The sequence below is a fragment of the Thunnus maccoyii genome, chromosome 23 (assembly GCF_910596095.1).
Source record: "Thunnus maccoyii chromosome 23, fThuMac1.1, whole genome shotgun sequence".
NCBI lineage: Eukaryota > Metazoa > Chordata > Actinopteri > Scombriformes > Scombridae > Thunnus > Thunnus maccoyii.
Genome location: NC_056555.1, coordinates 5,431,590 through 5,449,426, shown reverse-complemented (window position 1 = coordinate 5,449,426; position 17,837 = coordinate 5,431,590). Strand labels below are relative to the sequence as shown.

General features: G+C 41.3%; 1 protein-coding gene across 9 annotated transcripts in view; it reads right to left on the bottom strand.

The window, feature by feature from the left end:
* The window catches only part of nav3 (neuron navigator 3), a 420,425-nt gene that overhangs the window by 299,784 nt on the left and 102,804 nt on the right, over positions 1-17,837 (bottom strand). For all 9 annotated transcript variants that reach the window (XM_042402532.1, XM_042402533.1, XM_042402528.1 and 6 more), the window contains one exon: positions 14,556-15,020. In XM_042402532.1, coding sequence (XP_042258466.1) covers positions 14,556-14,624 — 69 coding nt within the window. In that variant the 5' untranslated portion in view covers positions 14,625-15,020. The remainder of the gene's footprint in view (positions 1-14,555; positions 15,021-17,837) is intronic.

Here is a 17,837-nt window from a genome sequence, read left to right as displayed (position 1 = left end):
TCCAGAGTAAAATAAGCCGAGGCTTACAGAGATTCTTGCAACGGCAAATAGTCCAAGATGCATGTCCAAAAGTGTTTTATGTACAGATTAAACAAAGACATGATGTGTTAATTAGTGAGCTTTAGAGGTGCTGGTTGTGGGATTTGCTTAGCTTTAGACAAAGCTAGGCTAACTATTTCCCCTTGTTTCCACTCTTTATGCTAAGCTAAGATAACTGGGTGCTGGCAGTCGATTCATATTTAGCGTACAGGAGAGGTATCAATCTTTTCATCTAACTCTTGGCAAGAAAGCAAATAAGGGCTTCTGAAAATGTCCAACTATTCCTGTCAGCACTGCTGAACACATTCCTCTTGTTATCATGAATGAGTTTTTGGAAAATGTGGTCTCAATTTTCATAAGATATGGCAATGTCAAAGCTACTGTCATATAATAGAGGCTACAAGTAATGACTAGATACATAGAACCTATTAGTGTTTAATATGGCTGGATGTTACATGTAAAAGTATCTTCATGTATCTAAGACTCTGCACATTGACCCTGATCTGTCCTGACAAAACTACAATATGAAGAGTTAAAAAAATGCAAAAAAAGGTTCAGAGAGGCTTATGCTTAATAGTCAGCCTGCAAAAAAATTTCACTCCTTATCAAGAGAAGCAGATAAGATAAGAGTTTATGTTCTTTACTCAACCAGGCTGCAGCAGAGCAACAAGATCTGGACAAGGGTTCTCTAACTGTTGTTGAGCTGTTTTCAGAAGAACCGTTTCTTGCATTCCCTGGTTAACACACCCACCTCAGGTCCCACACATGTCCCTGAGGTAGCTGAAGATTAAATCAAAAACTAATACTACTGTATGTCTTTCATGCTCTGTATCCCTCTCAGCTTTATTCATGTCTCAGTGAAATGAACAAGGAAAGACTAAGGGGAGTGAGGTATCTGCTTTCTCCACCCTAATCTGTCTAAATCCATACAGGAACTCCCCAAGACCAGCTTAAGCTGATTCAATGAAAATCAGGCTATAAATCACTTCTGAAAACTCACTTTCTCCTCTCTAATGATCTTATATTCATTACTGAATAAATTATTATAACACTAAATGCTTTGCTTTGGCTCTTTCCAAAGCAATCCACAGCATCATCTTGTCAAAGTGACTGAACACAACCACAGTATCCCCTGGCCAAGAGGCCCACAAATAACACCGGAATTGGAGATGAGAAACATCGTTTTCCTTCAGACAGCATGTTTATCTGAAGGGGCAGAAAGAGCGTTTTCATCCAAGGCCAAGCTCTGGTCTCTGTGATCAGTTGGCCATGTTGCGGAGGAAATGCTTATTATGTGGTTGTGCGCGGGCCTTGTTTGTTGTGACCTTGAGGGCTCTTCCCATGGCGCAGTGGGGTTCTGCAAAATGAGAGGAGTGACCACAGGAACCGCCCTGGGAAAGAAAGACACAGTGACCCAAACACTGTCAAACTGTGCATTTTCTCCCATCTTCTGGTCGAGACTACACAAACACTTTTCCCAATGTCACAGGATTTTGACACATAACTTTATGTCTTAATCTTCTCTCCATTTTATCCCTTCCTGGCCATCTTAACTGCCACTAAACCACATAATAAGATTTCCGTTTGCTTTCTTTGGGGACTTATGCAAGATATACTGTTGACGAGTTGAGTCACACACGTGTACTGTACACGTATGTGCACGTAGTCAACTCTGTTAGATCTATACATGAATGCATCACAACAACCCACGCACTTCCTTCTTGAAAGCTAACTGGCCGTCATGGTTTTGAATAGAGCAGATGCTTCACTGCAATCAGAAAACAGAGCAGAAATACCCCATCAATCAGAGGGCAAGAGGAGCTCTTCACACTGCTGCTGTGTGAAGTGTGTGAAGGGAGGCTCGGAGCTTCAGATGTGCTGCTTATTATAGCCAAGACACCCTGCAGCAGGTAGTCATGGACCAAGAGCTGTGCTGTTTGTGCAAACATGTTGAATCCATCCAGCTGAAGCCAACCTGATAATAGAAAACCTTCCAGTGGTGGAAGTCGTGTTCGGTTCCAAAAGAAGCAATACCAGAATGTTAAATTACTTAGTTAGAAATAAAAGTACAAGTACAGAGGTATAAGAAGCCAATTGCATCTAAAGTAAGAGTAAACGCAGAGTGGCCGCAGTGTCTTATTATCAAATTGTTTTACCAAATTGTCATAACTGATGCACTAATATGTAAGCTGAATTTTATTATAGTAGTTGGTTGGGATGGATCTTATTTAAGTGTAACCTAGCCCAAATTTAAATACTCAAGTACAATTACCCTAAAACTGGACATAACCGCAATAATGTAAATGTATTTATACTTTCAGCCAACCTATCTGATAATAAGTAAATATGATGTTGGAGTATCCTGATTGTTCAGTTGTAAAAAGATACATGATGTGCTATGCTAGATAAAAAAAAAATGCCCCCAAAAATGCTCTCAAAACAAGAAATAGTGACAATAGTTGAGCCCTTCTGTGCCTTATAACAGGTTCAAGTGAGTCTCATTTTCCAACAAAGAAATGCCATCACCCAAAATGTCACAACACAAAGCAGGTAGTAGAAAAAAAGGTTGTGCTTTTGTAACATCAGGACCAATCTGTTGCCTTCACTTTCTCACAATGAGCCACTCAAAGTCAATATCGGAGCCATTCTTCAGCTGTCAGACTGTCAATGGGAGCCGGTGTATTTCTTTACCTTCCTGTCACTTCTCCCATGTGTTTATTTCATGTGCAGGTACATGTTTTGGCAGATGGCATGTAAAAGCACCATACAGCGATTCAGTGTCACAACAGACGACGACAACGGAGATCTTGTGCCTTTCTTATAATTGTGTTTTCATCAGAATGTTGACACAGGAATGACAGGTTTCTAAGTGCACAGCAAGGACAGAAAAAATTTAATTACTGATTATTTCAGTGTTTTCCAGAGCATACACAGACTGTGATTGCAGCAGTTTAACAATGTCCTGTATGCTTTTAGGTTCCATCATGGAGAGAAACTTTGAAAGTAGAAGGACTAGCAGGATAGAAGACAGTAAACTCTCTACAGTTCACCTATTTGCTTCTAGTGTAGTGCATTCAAGGTTAACACATTCATCTAACAGCAGGATGGTCCTGATTCTGAACCTGACCCTGCCAGCTAGGGCCTTTCAGTGAAGAGTTGCTATGTTGGTTTCCTCCCAGAGGATGTTCTCATCTAACCACATTTTTTCTAAGGTTTCCAATTCACCTAAGGTCTCTGGGAAGAAAATGTCTTTCTCTAAGTGTGTTCCCCCTGTCTGTGTGTACTCTACTTCTAGTACAATGCATGCTGGGATAGGTTCCCGCCCCTGTGACCCTGCACAGGATGAGTGGATATTGAGAATGGATGGAGGTATAGCATTCAGGACAGTGTCTTCTGAGGTGTTGCAGAATGCAGGATAAGATCAGGTTTCATGTTTAGCTACAGTAAAGTACACGTCACATGATACAACAACAGACTGCAGTAATGATAAGGTAAGAAACATACATAAAAGGAAGGTCAAAAACAACTAAGAAGCATCATAACAACTCTATTAAGATGTCTTTCAAAGAATGATTTACAAGCTAACAGTTATTTAAAGGTCAGCGTCAGCTAATTTTACCAGGTTACGTGTACTTAATCATCACTGTTTAAAGATGACTCAGTGTGGAAGGGAGTGTGAGGATGTTTGGCACAGTAATCTTTATCCGGCTAATTTTATAGAGTTATACTAGCCACCTTCCTCCTCCAGACATAATAAATCTACAGCATGAGCTCTCTGCGGCTCGTCAGGACTCTCTTTGCTGAGGACTGGCCAAAGCCTATGAGTCATATTCAATTACTGCCATGGACTAAAGCCTGAGGTGTACAAGGACAGTAGAACTACTACAGTACACACCAGCAACAATGCAAACACCATCCCTTTGTATGATGACCACATCTGTCGCTGGAGAGAAGGCACCAGGGGAAATCCTGACTGAATCAGCTGTACTCCTCATCCCAATCCTCCCTTTCTCTTGAGTCATACCGTAGTGGCATGACTGATACAGCGAAGATGCAACAAGATTGTCTAAATACCAAAATACTGTTGTGTTGTTTGCTTTATTTGGCTTGAAAATAAGTTTCTTGTCCTCTGCGTATGAATTGTGTGATGGCAAAATACCATATTTTTCCACAAATTTACAGATCTAACCGACAGATAGGGCAACAACTCTCTCTGTATTAATGTATTCATGATTATGAAGTAAAATTTGGAGTGCAGAATAACTTATTAATGTGCAGGAATTAAGTATGTGTGAACATAATCATGAGGCTCTGTGCAGCACCTGTAAATATAATGCCGACACGAACCGCACAAGTGAAGATAATCTAAATCATTTTTGTTTATTGTTTGATCTTTTTGGAGCCCAATATGTGATCCCCTTGACAACATCACAGCACATTTATTACATTGTCTAATCAAATCCTGTTGATACGGAAATGAAACATCAGTAACATGACGCTCCTCTTGCCAGACCCAACAAGTTAAAAGGCGTAAGAATGAAAGACTGACAGTTTGTATATATTTCTACAGATGAATCTTAGATGAGATGAAATTAACAGATGAGGAACATGTGTCATCCTCGCTTTATTGGAAATCTATCAGGATGATCCCATTTGGAAGACAAGCGACCGGCTCAGTAACTTCAGTTCAATTCTTACTGACGGCAATCACCAAATTATATATCACACAGACAAACAGTGTTTAATAAAACCAGAGTAAGAGCCAAAAGCTTGATTCAGTGCAGAATACAAAGCCGCTACATACTTCCTCATTCCAACTGCAATTTAAACAATCTAACCACACTCGAGATAAATCATTCTTGAATTTTAGCACTTACAAGTAGCACCCACAGGATACGGACATGGACCTGTATGATTTGATGCACCGAAGGAATAAACCTGAGACTGATCCTGCGTTCTGTCATGTGGCTGGTGTACAAGCCTGCATCAGTCATGAGTGTGCGGCTGTGTCTCACAACCTCCCCGGCACTGTGGCCTCTCTTAGGAACCCAGCTGTTGTGATAATCTTGTTATCTGCCATTAAAAGGTGCAGGGGGGCATCATACAAGCTGAATGTTGATGCAGACACACTAGTGCAACAGAATAATACAGCACACCTCATGCGCTCCAGGTTAACCCTCGCAGCTACAGACGAGATCTAAGAAAATCTGTTTGGATACAATCCAGATGCACTCGCATGTATACAGGTGCGCTCGCACAGGCATTGTTATGGCTTACAGCTTGTTTCTTCATAAGATCCTACAACACCACTCAAGGGGTACATCATTACATGCCAACATGCTGTGAATTGAGCATGCATAATGTATGAAACATCGAGCGTCAACATATGCATGCAAAAACTCAGCCGTGCGCACAGGCTGAGAACAACACCACCTCCATACAAATCAAATCATCAGTCAGAATAGTAGAGAAGAGCACTATGCAAAGATGCTTAAAGACCTAATTCGCTGTGATGTCAAGTGTTTCCCTTTGTAGCTCCGACACTATTACTAGTTAGGGTTCAGTTCCTGCTGGTGCTGAATATAGGTACTGGACATCAAGGATACTCTTAAAGGCATCAACCAACTGCTGTAGTTAATATTCAATTCATTTTTATAGTTCAGCTGAGCCGTTTCAAGCTGTCACATCGCCTTTGTTTCCTGATAGCTCTATGAATCCATTTCTGTGTGTCACGAGACACATTCTACACTTTGACTGCGGTCGGAGACTCAGCGCGGGTCTCAACTTATGAGACGATTACCATTTATATAGCTTACACTATCCGCTACGACGTAGATCCCTTATTCACAGCATGTTGCTCCCCGTGCAGGGATAATGGGATTCCATTTGAACACCTTGCACCCTGTTTGTGGCCCCCGTCGCCTTTTACGACAAGGTGATATTTCAGGATACTGGACTGTGAAAGACCCTCACATCATGTAGAAAGGATTTCAGCGGTGGTTTACAGCAGACATACACATGCATGCGCTCAAACGCACCGCAATCCATCTGAATTCCCAACCTGACTGTAACCACGTCCAAAAAGCTGTGTGATTTAAGACAGGGTCCTAATAGATTTAATGCAGCTCGATCTTGGTGGCTGTACGATCAATGTGGAAACTTGAGCCAACAGTGGTAGCAATCTCATCTCAGAAACATGAAGCGTACAATAAGGAGAGCATGCCATTACCTCTGCCAGGGGGAGTCACGCTCTCCTGATAATACCCCAGGATTTAGCAGGTGGTGCCGCTTGGTTTGACACATTTCAGAGTTGTGTAAGTCACCTGGGTAGTGTAGGCTAAGTTTTGACAAAATGGGCCAGAGCCAACATACATGAATTTTGATCTTAGAACAAACGTGGGAGGAAATCAGTTGCTTACAAAAACAAAAAAACTGTTATTTGTGATGTTTTGAGTATAAAAAATTGATTCCATATGGGGTTTTAAATTTCATTGTTTCAAGTGAATAATGTCAGGGTTTAAAATTAAGACAGTAGCCCATGATTTACCACTGTACCGAGATTTTGATTTGAACTAGATATGCCAATGAAATTCCTTCTGATACAAGATTCATGGTAGGTTTAAACACACTATATTTCTAGTTTGCTGAACTGAAAACAGACCCTTCAACTAAACCCCAAATGCCACTAATGAGGAAGGAACAAGGCACATTCCATGCACGAGTGACAAAATAGCTCCAGGCTGTGCTTTGGGAATGAACACCAGATTCAGCATCTTTTACTAATGTGTATTAATGTTCTAAACTCTAAAATATGCACGCTTTCTTGCAGTTAATGTCTAATTTATGTACGGATAAATAACTTTTGGTGACTTTGGGAAAATTTTGATGTAGATCTAGCAGTCTTAAGATAAATGATGGAGTCTTTGTTTTGTATTTTTTTTAGAAATATTTGTCTCTAATTCCCAGTCTGTTTATTCATATGTCAGTATGAAGGCGACTTGGCAATTATAGCAAAAGCCACCAAGAAATTTGAGGTCAAGACCAGTTTATTTAAGTCCAAGTAATTTGCACCAGAGTATATACATGTCATTTTTGAAACCCAAATCAAAAGTAAGCAGTGTACATTTTCTTTTCAACTGTAGAAATATTAGGCTAAACTGAGATGTACTGGAAATGTATCTGTGGGCGCTCGACAATCCGTAACCATCAATCAAAGCGTGCACATTTTCAGAACCTTCATGTATACAAACCGACATCAGACAGAGACATGTTAAAGATATGGTGTGGAGACTGGAATTTAGTATTAAAGTCTCAGAGCATCACAAAGATGAGCTGATGACCTCACACGTATACAGCTTGAAAAACTGTGTCTTTGTGCTTTGACGGGAAAGTGAACATCAGAAACTCTTCGAGAACGTCAGCGTTGGGATTCAGTGCCTCAGAGGCCGTCAAACAACTGCTTGCAAGGACAGATGAGGACGTGTGGCTTCCCCACTCGGCTGTGATTCTGTTTCAAGATAGCATCGCCCTGTGAACAGGCTGTATGTGTGAGGCTGTACTGATGCTGGGCGCGCGTTGAGCGGCTCGCCGGCTTCCCAGCAGTGTCACGGGGTTCACTTCTCTCTCTGCCTGGACTCTTATTCTTCTCCCTGACTCAGTTTTTCCATTCTTGCCCATCTTGTTCCTTTCTGTCTCCCGCAGTCTTTAGTTGGTGTCATTTTGTTCTCCTCTCTCTGGCATCTCTCTCTCTCTCTCTCTCTCTCTCTCTCTTGCTCCCTTTTCTCTTTATCTTACTCTCCCTCGTTCGCTCTCTGACCTGGACATCACCGCTCTCATCACTTGCCTCTGAGGCTTGTTTCCGTGAATGCCACGCTTGTGACGCTGTCCTGTTTTGACATGTTTTCCCTCCGACTTTATTCAGTGGTCTCAACCCACTAATTCCTCATGGAATGAGCTGCTGACATATCATCTCGAGCCAAGTGTGTGTGTGTGTGTGTGTGTGAAGGGTTGGGGTGGGGGAGTTCTCTGAGGATGTCACCACACCATTACCAAGACTACTGACATGTAGGAAGATTTGTATGAAGACGTGTCAATCTAGCGAGACTCCTTTCTGGCTTCTATCGTCTATGTAAAGCATGGTAGGGATGTTCTGCCAAAATAAGCAAGATTTTATCGAACAAGTCTGAAAGTTTGAAGCCCTGCCAGCAGACCCAAGAGGCTGCTAACTTGATTACACCCCACAATATGAAAGTATTGCTCCATCCAATACAATATAGTGACAGTTTTGTAGTAGAACAAGGGTTAGGCTGTTCTATGGTTGTGCTGAAGTGAAGAGATCATCGGTGTGCTCAGTAAATGGCAATGTGAGACCCATTGAATACAGTGCTGACATTTTGGCCTGAAGGTGGCACTTGAGGAGAGCTCATAGAGTGTATGTTCACTTGAATTTCATGACAATGTCCTCAAAACATTTTGGATTATTTCCTGTGTATCAGTTGAAAATTAGTGATCTTTATAAAACGTCCTTGAAAGACAGCCATTATTTGAGATTTAGCATTCTGACAAACTTCAAAGCAATCTGGTCAGCAGCTATTTAGTAGTTTTAACCACCAAAGTGCAAAGTAACATTGTACTTTAATCTTTAATATTTTTAAAACTCAACTAAGAAATACTAGGAAATGTTGGCATTTACACTGACTCCAATTTGTCAGAGGTTATGGAGGTCAATATGAATCACAGTCCTGACTCAGACTCATGAGGAAATAATTTGACTTGTCTGTTGCTATTTGGATCTTGAGATCTAAAGATTTAAAGAGGATGTCATGCGTATGAGTCAGGTTATCCCCTATTATCAAGGTTTTATTCTCAATTATCCTTCGACTTGTCTTTTACATGATCCTTCTGTGGCCACAGATTACAGCCTGCATCTTGGTCTACTTAATATTACACTGGATAACAGTGTTTGTAATGTTTCAAAACCAGCTGCGCCATAGATGTGTACGGTGTATGAGCTAGTTTATAGTTCAGCGTATATAGAATTCAACCTGTTGATTGTCATTGCGCCACCACAAAACTCACCTTGTGTGATGGACAGTGATGATCATGGTGTTCATAGCAAGGAGAAGATATACACTTGAAATAGTTTTAGAGTCACAAAATGCATGATGTTCACTAATTAACACTGCCGGCATCAGAAATCACGTGGGAAGAAAATACAACAATGACAAAATTGATGAATCATAGTTCTTGCAGTCGTCACATAGCCACCCTGATGTGTGTAGACACTTATGAAGAGCATGCATGTCAACTACGACAGGACAACGTGGCTGCAGAGCCTCCATATCCACTGTACACAAGTACTGCAACACCAAATAGAAAAACCTAAATCCTGCTTTACTCAAAAACAGACAGAAAATTACACTTTTTTAAGGACAGAAATAATGAGACATCTACAGCACCAAGATAATGATTTATGTTGAACAAATTTCAAATCTTTATGACTGGCTTCATGCTGCTGTCTCAGATGGACACTGATTTTTGTCAAAGTCCATTACCAAGAGTACTGACATATGGGAATATTTATTCCATATGAATATGTGTCAATCTAGCAAGAATAGAATCTTATCCTACTGTGTTTCCAGCACTTTTGTTAAAACTAAATTGAGTCCTACAGATTTATTTAGTGATTCAACTTTCTTTACATACTTTCACAGTTCTGCACACTGTGAGACACATCTGCATATGAACATATCAGGTTAATTATTTAATCAACATATGCTGCCTGTTCTCACCAACTGCCATTGCATCCTCTGTTCTGACATCAGTGATGTGGTGGTATGCATCAAATCCCAAGAATACAAACCAGTCCGGTATTAAATTATTCACCAGCCAGCCCCCCCGGAGCTTGAAAACAGTCCATCGCATATGAGAGTCCACGGGGGGGCGAGCCTGTTAATTCTTACAGAATTCAGTGATAGCTCTCTCCCGACGGGCCGGCTTTAATGCATGGTTAAAGCATGAAAACGATGCATATGCAAAACAAAAGCTCTGGAGGGATGCACTGGTTGAAATAGTTAAGATAAACTCCATTAACAGGTTTACCAGAGACACTCAGAGAAAGCTCACAGGTGATTGGTTAATGAAAAGACTAAACAGAGAGGCCTTAGCAACACAGCTGCTGCCCTTGTCTGACCATCCGCAGCCAATCGCTGTGTGCAGATTTTCCCTTGGGTTCAGGTGAGCGGTTCGGTTGTAATCACTGCTTGCTTGAATGTGATGATGATGAATGTGAAAATGAGAAGCGCCATCCACCTGGGAAAAAGACGGTGAATAGGAAAATAGAGAAAAGCGTGGGCGGGAAAGAAGAGGAGCGAGTTTGAGGGAGGCAAAGACGGAGATAAAGATTCCCAAGGTGATGGAAGAAAGCATCACTGGCCAAGTATAGCTCTCTACTCCTTCGGTTTACAGCTTCTGGATTTGCAACTTTTGACAAAAAGACACTACAGAAAGTCTCCCCATGAGGAATCACAAAGATCACTCCATACAGATCAGATTTTTACAGCGTTTCTGTGATGCTAAAGCCACGACGTATTCACATGTGGACATCCATCAGTCCTGCCCAGTTGGTCAGCTGTGGTTATGACAAATTGTGAAACAAAACCAAATGGAAATCCAACAAGAGCCTGGAGAACAAATCTAATCTTAACTGCCCAAACAAATAGCTAATCATTCTGACTGCTTAATAACTTAAACGTCACTGACATTCTACTTTTGTCTCACCGTTTTTTCCTCATCAACAAACTTGTATTCAAACTTCTCCTCTGTGGAGAACAAATATCAAGGCTGACTCAGGATGAGACTTTAGGGAGGAGACATAACCCATCAAGTCCGGCAATTACTGCCCATATCCCAGTGTAACCACAGAAACATCGCCAGGAATATTAAAAACCTTCCAAGAATCTGTTTTTGCTCAGAAACATTTGTCTCCTAGCTGAAGGCAACAGTCAAGACAGGGACAGGGAGGGAGAGCTTATCTTTTGGCATGACACACATCTTCAAACCAAAATTGTAGCCAAAGTGAGCCAAATCAGTTCCCCTACCAGATGAATATTTGATGTCACTCTTTGTTCAGTTCCAATCTCAGCTTCAAGGGTAAAGGGACACTCCTTTAAATCAGCTTCCATTTTATAGCCTCTCCTCGACAAAGAGTTGAAAATGTCTGGAATATGCTGCTCAATACATGGCCTTGTTTTCTTTATGTGAAAGCTCGAGGAGAGGAGTACTACAAGTGTTTCGAAAAATAGACTAAACCCAGACATGGAGCAAAGAGTGAGCATAATGTACTGTAGCTGAGCAACCGTGTGTGACTGTACCCTCTGAGTTTTTGGAGTGGTTACGTGGATATTTGTTTCCTTCAGCTCTACTGCGGGGCTTTGCAATCATCCTGAATTTATCTCAAATCCAAGTGCAGGAGCACACCTTCCTTCCTGTGCCTTCTTTAAAAGGGTATAAAATGTTGTTGCCTGGCAGCGCAAGCAGCAACACGTGTCTGGCTTTAGAGAGTAAAGAAATGAGCACTCCCAGATGGCACTTAGGTCTGAAAGGAGGAAAAAAAAAAAGTACAGTCATCTTTTTTATGAGTTCCTAACAGTGCTACAAATGTCAGACCTGATGTATTACTACACGTTTGCTGCGCTCAGATGTTCCCTTGGCTTTGCCTGGACAATCATTACACTTATCAAAAGCACTTCATTACAGCAATCGGGTCAGAGGCAGAGAGAGTGTGTGTGTGTGTTTCTATATTTGTGTTTCAGTCTGTACATGCATTTAAATCAACACGTCCTTATACCGAAACAACAGGTCTCTTTCCAATGACTCCCAAAACAACAGTGTTTTCAGCACCCTCTATAGGACGGATGGCATTTTCATAACAATCTATCGGAGCATACAAGCGGGTAGCTCCGGGTCTGATAAGTGAAGCCGCGGCAGCGCCTTAAACCTGCATTATTTCTAATGGTCACCAGGGGGCGACTCCACTGGTTGCAAAAAGAAGTCCGATTGTATGGAAGTCTATGAGAAAATGACCCTACTTCTCACTTAATTTATCACCTCAGTAAACACTTTCCCATTTGAAGTAATATAGAAGATAAAGCAGCGTATGCTTTAGGGCGTGGCTACGTTGTGATTGACAAGTCGCTACACTGTTGATTATGTAACGTTACCATGGCGTCACCCCAGATTCACAGAGTGTAGATGAAGCTGCCGCTATTTCACAGTGTGTTTTCAGTTAATGAAAGTTAATTGTGACATTTTGGTCGTCTAAAAAACATCTTGCTCAGCATATGGTTGTACTAAAAGACCCTTTAAGGAGTTGGATGTTCATTTTTTGCATAAGTACATTAAGTTTTAATGGTTTTAGGCCTTTTTTTTTTGCTAGTGAAAATTAGCATTCGCTTTAGTATTATCACAGTTAACCATAGACTGTAAATGCACTATGTTGATCAAGCTAGTAACTAGCACTAGGGTCAGCTCCACCCTCTCGTCCAAATATACTTCACTTCTGGCTCCAAAAATCAAAGATGGTGATGGTCAAATTGCTAAACTTTAGGCTTTAAAAACGGTAGTCTACAATCCAGTGAGTGACGTTATGGTGACTAGGTCCACATTTTTTTTTTACAGCTTATGGGAGTGTAACATTAATATGCCACATTCCAAAACCGTTACAAATCACTGTTAAATTTTTTTTTTATGGCGTGACAATGCTGTGGTTAAGTTCTGGTTAGACTTAGGTTCAAAAACCACTTGGTTAGGGTTAGGGAAAGATCATGGCTTGGATTAAAATGATCACTTGAAATGTGGTTTATTCTTCCTTAAAGATAGGTAACCTTTCTGCAGATGGAAACACCTTTTGCCTTTCTGCCATCCATCTGACTTAACTATCTAGCCACCCCCCCACAAAGACACCTTGTATTGAAGTCATCTGAACCGTGTCACTTCCCTGGGCCATAATTACTATGGCTGCTAGATGGTGTAAATGTAACTATCGGTCGTTAACTACTGGCTGAATTTTAGACCTATAATGTCATTTTTCTTCTGAGGGCGGGTTGGTTTAAATAGCCTAAGTGTGTACATCTCTATGTCTATATGCAGGTGGCTATAAAAGAATATAAACAGTTCTATGTGTCTATTCTTGTTCTTCTAGTGCTGTGAATATCAAGCCTAGGCCTCTATGGACATTTTGTAATTGTGTGCATCTCTGTGTCTGTACAGCATGTGTATGTGTGTAGTTCTGTACACTCAGTGAGCACTTTATTAGAAACACCTTGCAATCTAATACAACAGCTCTGCCATCGATTCTTTTACAAAGCTTATACATTCACAGAAAGCTGATAATTCTACTTTATTATTTAAGTCATAGTTGGTAGTAGTATACTGGAATGCATTACATTGAAATGTGTTCCTAATATGTTGTATATGTATAATATGTCCACCCTATTAACATACATGAGGGGGTCAAAATATTAGGGACACTTCAATATATTGCACTCCAGTACACAACCACCACCCACTACAATCTCAATAATAAACATAAAGTGGAATTATCACCTTTCTGACAATGTCAACAAAAACCGCACATGTATAAGCTTTGTAAAAGTAGAATTTATGGCAGAGCTGTTGTATTGGATTGCATTAGATTGCACAGGAGTTCCTAATGAAGTGCTTGGTGCATGGTATATGTGTGTGTGCTCTGTCAAATGGACCTTAGACTGAAGTCATTGTTTTATTGATCAGGAAGACAGAGGCTGGTGTTTTCCTCAAATCTCACACTTTATAGACAGTGTAAACTCCACCTGATGCCTGAGATCTCTTCATCGATCCTTCCACAGATGAATCTGACCCGGTGGAGGTCACAGCGCTGTGTTCAGAGTCAGAGTCAAAACTAGCCTCCGCTGAGCTCATCATTATCTATCCAAGCTCGGCCTTCCAGAGCAGAACGGCAGACCATTAGCGTACATGATATCGCTTTACAGACAAACTATTTGTCTAATTTTTACGGGTATTATTCCTTTCCTATTCCCAGAGGGGTTACCATAAAAAGCGTCTCAAACAGAGAGTAAATATGTATTCCCAGGGGGGGCTGGGGCGGGCCCTGCCCACCGCCACGCCACATGAGCCGAGATGAAAGACTGGAGGCGCTGAGGGGGAGCAAAAACTCCACCTTTCCCCCCCCTCGTCTTTATAAATAGCTATTAGGAGATATGGAGCAAAAGAGCTACTGGGAATTCAGACAACAGCAGCAATTGGACCAACATGTTCTCCTTTTTGTAAAGAGAACAACAAACCAGGCAATAAACAAACTTTCATCTCTTGGCTTCCACATACATACAGCTGGAAAACAGCAAAACCAAAGTTGATTTGTTTCTAAAAAGCAGCACACACACAGCAGGAGATGATGAAAGAAGACCATTCCGAAGCAGAAAAAGAAAAAAAAAAAAACACAGGAAATTTTTGCCTACCTTTTTCTGATCCTCCAGCTTTTGACTTGTAGACTTCTTGCCATGCTTGCTGGCTTCCGGTACATCCATCCCTGGTCCAAAGAAAGATTAACTCCAAAATAAAATCACTGGAAATAAGCTGAAGACAATCCAGGAGGCTACAGTTTGCCGACGAGGGCCTGCGTCCGGCTCACGCCTTCACCCGGACACAGGCGATCCATGGCAGGTGGCGGTCTGTACAGTTAAAGTAAAACGTGGCACTGAGTGTTATCAGCAGTGAGGGAGCTTTGGGGAAAAGGATGAATGTCAAACTGGTAGCGGGAGGCTACCGAGAGAGCGTCATTATGATAACTGGAGCGGCACAACCTGATGAGGACTTTCAGCCTGCAGGTTGAGCAGTTTTACAATACGGTAATAGTTATGCTGTAGCGTCTTTCCTCAGAGTGCAATCCACATCCCTGGCTCCAACACAGAGTTCCTCCACATCTGGAGAAAGAGGAAAGAAGGAAAGACACAATATGATTCAGATGCACAAAAAGCCAAAAGAAGAAACAGTTTTAGCTTCACAATTAATGCAAAAGCTCTCTGCCTCTCTGAAAAGTCAATATTCCCCTCAGTGCTGCACTGTACAAATGGTGGGGGTATCTGCATATCAAAGTGAATGTTGCCATGGTGCTCGAGAGAGAGAGAGAGAGAGGCAGAAACCTCTACTACATGCTGTTTGTTCTACACTGAGTGATTGTTTTTGATTGTTGTCTTTTTACTCCAAACTTATTTTCCACCAAAAGTAGCGGTGGGAGGATTGAGTCATGCTGAGGTCGGGTAAACGCGCACCCTGGGAAGGGTCCAAGCATGGAAAGATAACCACAGGATCAGTGGCTGGCCCCTCCGTGGACTCTACTAGAGTTCAACTGGTCCGTTCGGTTTACTTGCGTCCCTGCATTACACAACATCTGCCATTCACATGATCTTACACAATGATTTGTGAATTAAACCCCAAACCTTTTACCAGTTGTGCTATGCAGGACTAATCCTAGATGGACAGATTGAAATATTAAATTCACATTTTAAACTCTTGTCACTGACCTAGACAGTAATAACAGCTGTTGGTGGATGGCTTCATTTCACTTCAGTAAAATATAGCCTGCTTTATATTGTGTATCATTTGTCAATTATTGATTAAAGTAATATTATCACTGAAAGATTAACAACCTTTACCAGCAACTAAACTTCATTTAAATGAATAGTTTGACATTTTAGAAAAGAAGCTTGTTCGCTTTCTTTCCTCATATCTGTCTGTTAAATATGAAGCTACTGCCAGCAGCCTGTTAGCTTAGCTTCGCACTGTGACTGGAAACAAGGGGAAACAGCAAGCCTGGCTCTGTCTAAAGGTAAAAATAAATCAATCCTGGAGTCTTGTCGACAAGTTGAGGTTGCCAGGCAACCGGCAAAGACTCCAGGAAGTCAATGTGCCCGGCCCAGAAATAATGTGGCACATAACCCTTGCAAAATTGAAACTTCTTGTTTTTACAGTTTGGTTTTTCTATGTATAAAACAAACAAAGTATAGCATGTTAATTAGTGAGCTTTACTTGTGCGGGTAGGTAGATATTTTTATCTTTGGATAAACTCAGGCTAGTCATTTCCCCTATCTTTCAGTCTTACGGCTAAGCTAAGCTAACCATCTCCTAGCTTTAGCTTCATATTTAACAGACAGACATGAGAGTGGTATCAATCTTCTCAGTTAACTCTTTGCAAGAAAGCAAATATGCTTATTTCTCAAAATGTGGAACCACTCCTTTAAACTGTACACCATAAGGTCAGTGTTGGTTTTTGGTGTTCACTTCTTTGCACTAGCACATAGCAAAGGTAAATAAAAGGTTTATAAGAGGAAAAACACTCCCAACATGTCAAGCTCCAAAAAAGCTTTGAGAGAAACTAAGCGATTTGAGACATCAGGCAGTGAGGTTTATAAGAAATGTAGTTTAATTTTGAGAAAAGCTAGAGGCTTTGGATCATCTTAGGCATAATTTGCTTACACTACCTGATTCTGAAGGCCCAACAATTAATAGGCAGATGACAAATTGGTGCACATATATGCCTGCTGCAAACTGATATAGCAACAGACAGAGACAGAACAATCAGCCCGCGCTCCACACACAAATACAGTACAGTCCCATATATAGTTTCCCCACACACAGAAACACGATTGGACTGTCACAGAAATCAATACTCACTGCACTGCAATTCAGCTACCAGCCATCCACACAAGTTGGCCAATCAAACTCTAGTAATCAATCATGGCACCGTGAGACAAGTCATCATAGAAAACAGCCTCCCTGGGCGACTACCTCCAGGCCATTAGGGAACCTGACTTGTGTTCGCCTTAGTCTCTTCTCTTCACACCAGCTAGATCTTAACAGTTTTCTTTACCACTAAACACTTACCCAGCTCTAGAGTGCCATGTAACACTGCAACCCTGTCAGTTACTTAAGGGCAATCATGTCAAGTGCTGCCAACTCAGAATTGGTTCTTAGGGGACATCGTGTATTGCGCGATGTAGCCCAATGAGATTTTTCAATGAAAAACAGAGTGTTAGCTGCTAGCAATAAGCTGTGAAAAGCACTCCTTTCAAGTACCATGGGAATGTCGCTCTATTACATTATGTACAGTAGTAGCCTCAAACAACGAACAATGTATAGGGGATATTTGCAGCAATAAGTGATGAGGAAAATTAAGCCAGTTCTCTCTTGAAAGAAGCAACACCACAAATTTTGGTGTAGGCAATAACACTGCATCCCAGAAACACTAAATTTGCTGAGAGCACAGCTGTATTGCTCCTAGACTTCCCCCTTTCCCTCAGCAGTGGAATTATATGGGGGGCTTTCTAAACTCATGCATACTGCATGAGTGCTAATTTGCCCATTTTTCTTCTTGAATATTACAAAAGAAACAATGGAAACTCACAGGCAATAGATTGGCATACTTTCTGTTTGCTACAAGGAAGAGGCTGGCTGGAACTTGCTGTCACAGAGTGACAAGATGGCCTCCAATGTAGGCCACTGGGGTCAGAGGTTATTCTCCATCTGCTTTTCCTGACAAGCAACAGCAGGTACAGTACAGAGCACCCTTAACGTGAAGGCAAGGACAGACTGCCCAGAGAGGGGAAAAAAAGCTATGCTTGCTACACTGCATCTTGTACTGCAATGGAAAAACTAGATTTAAACTGGATCTCATCACAAAACCAAAATTTGTAAACAATGCTTAGGTTTCCAAACCCCTTACTATTCCCAAAAGTATGTAA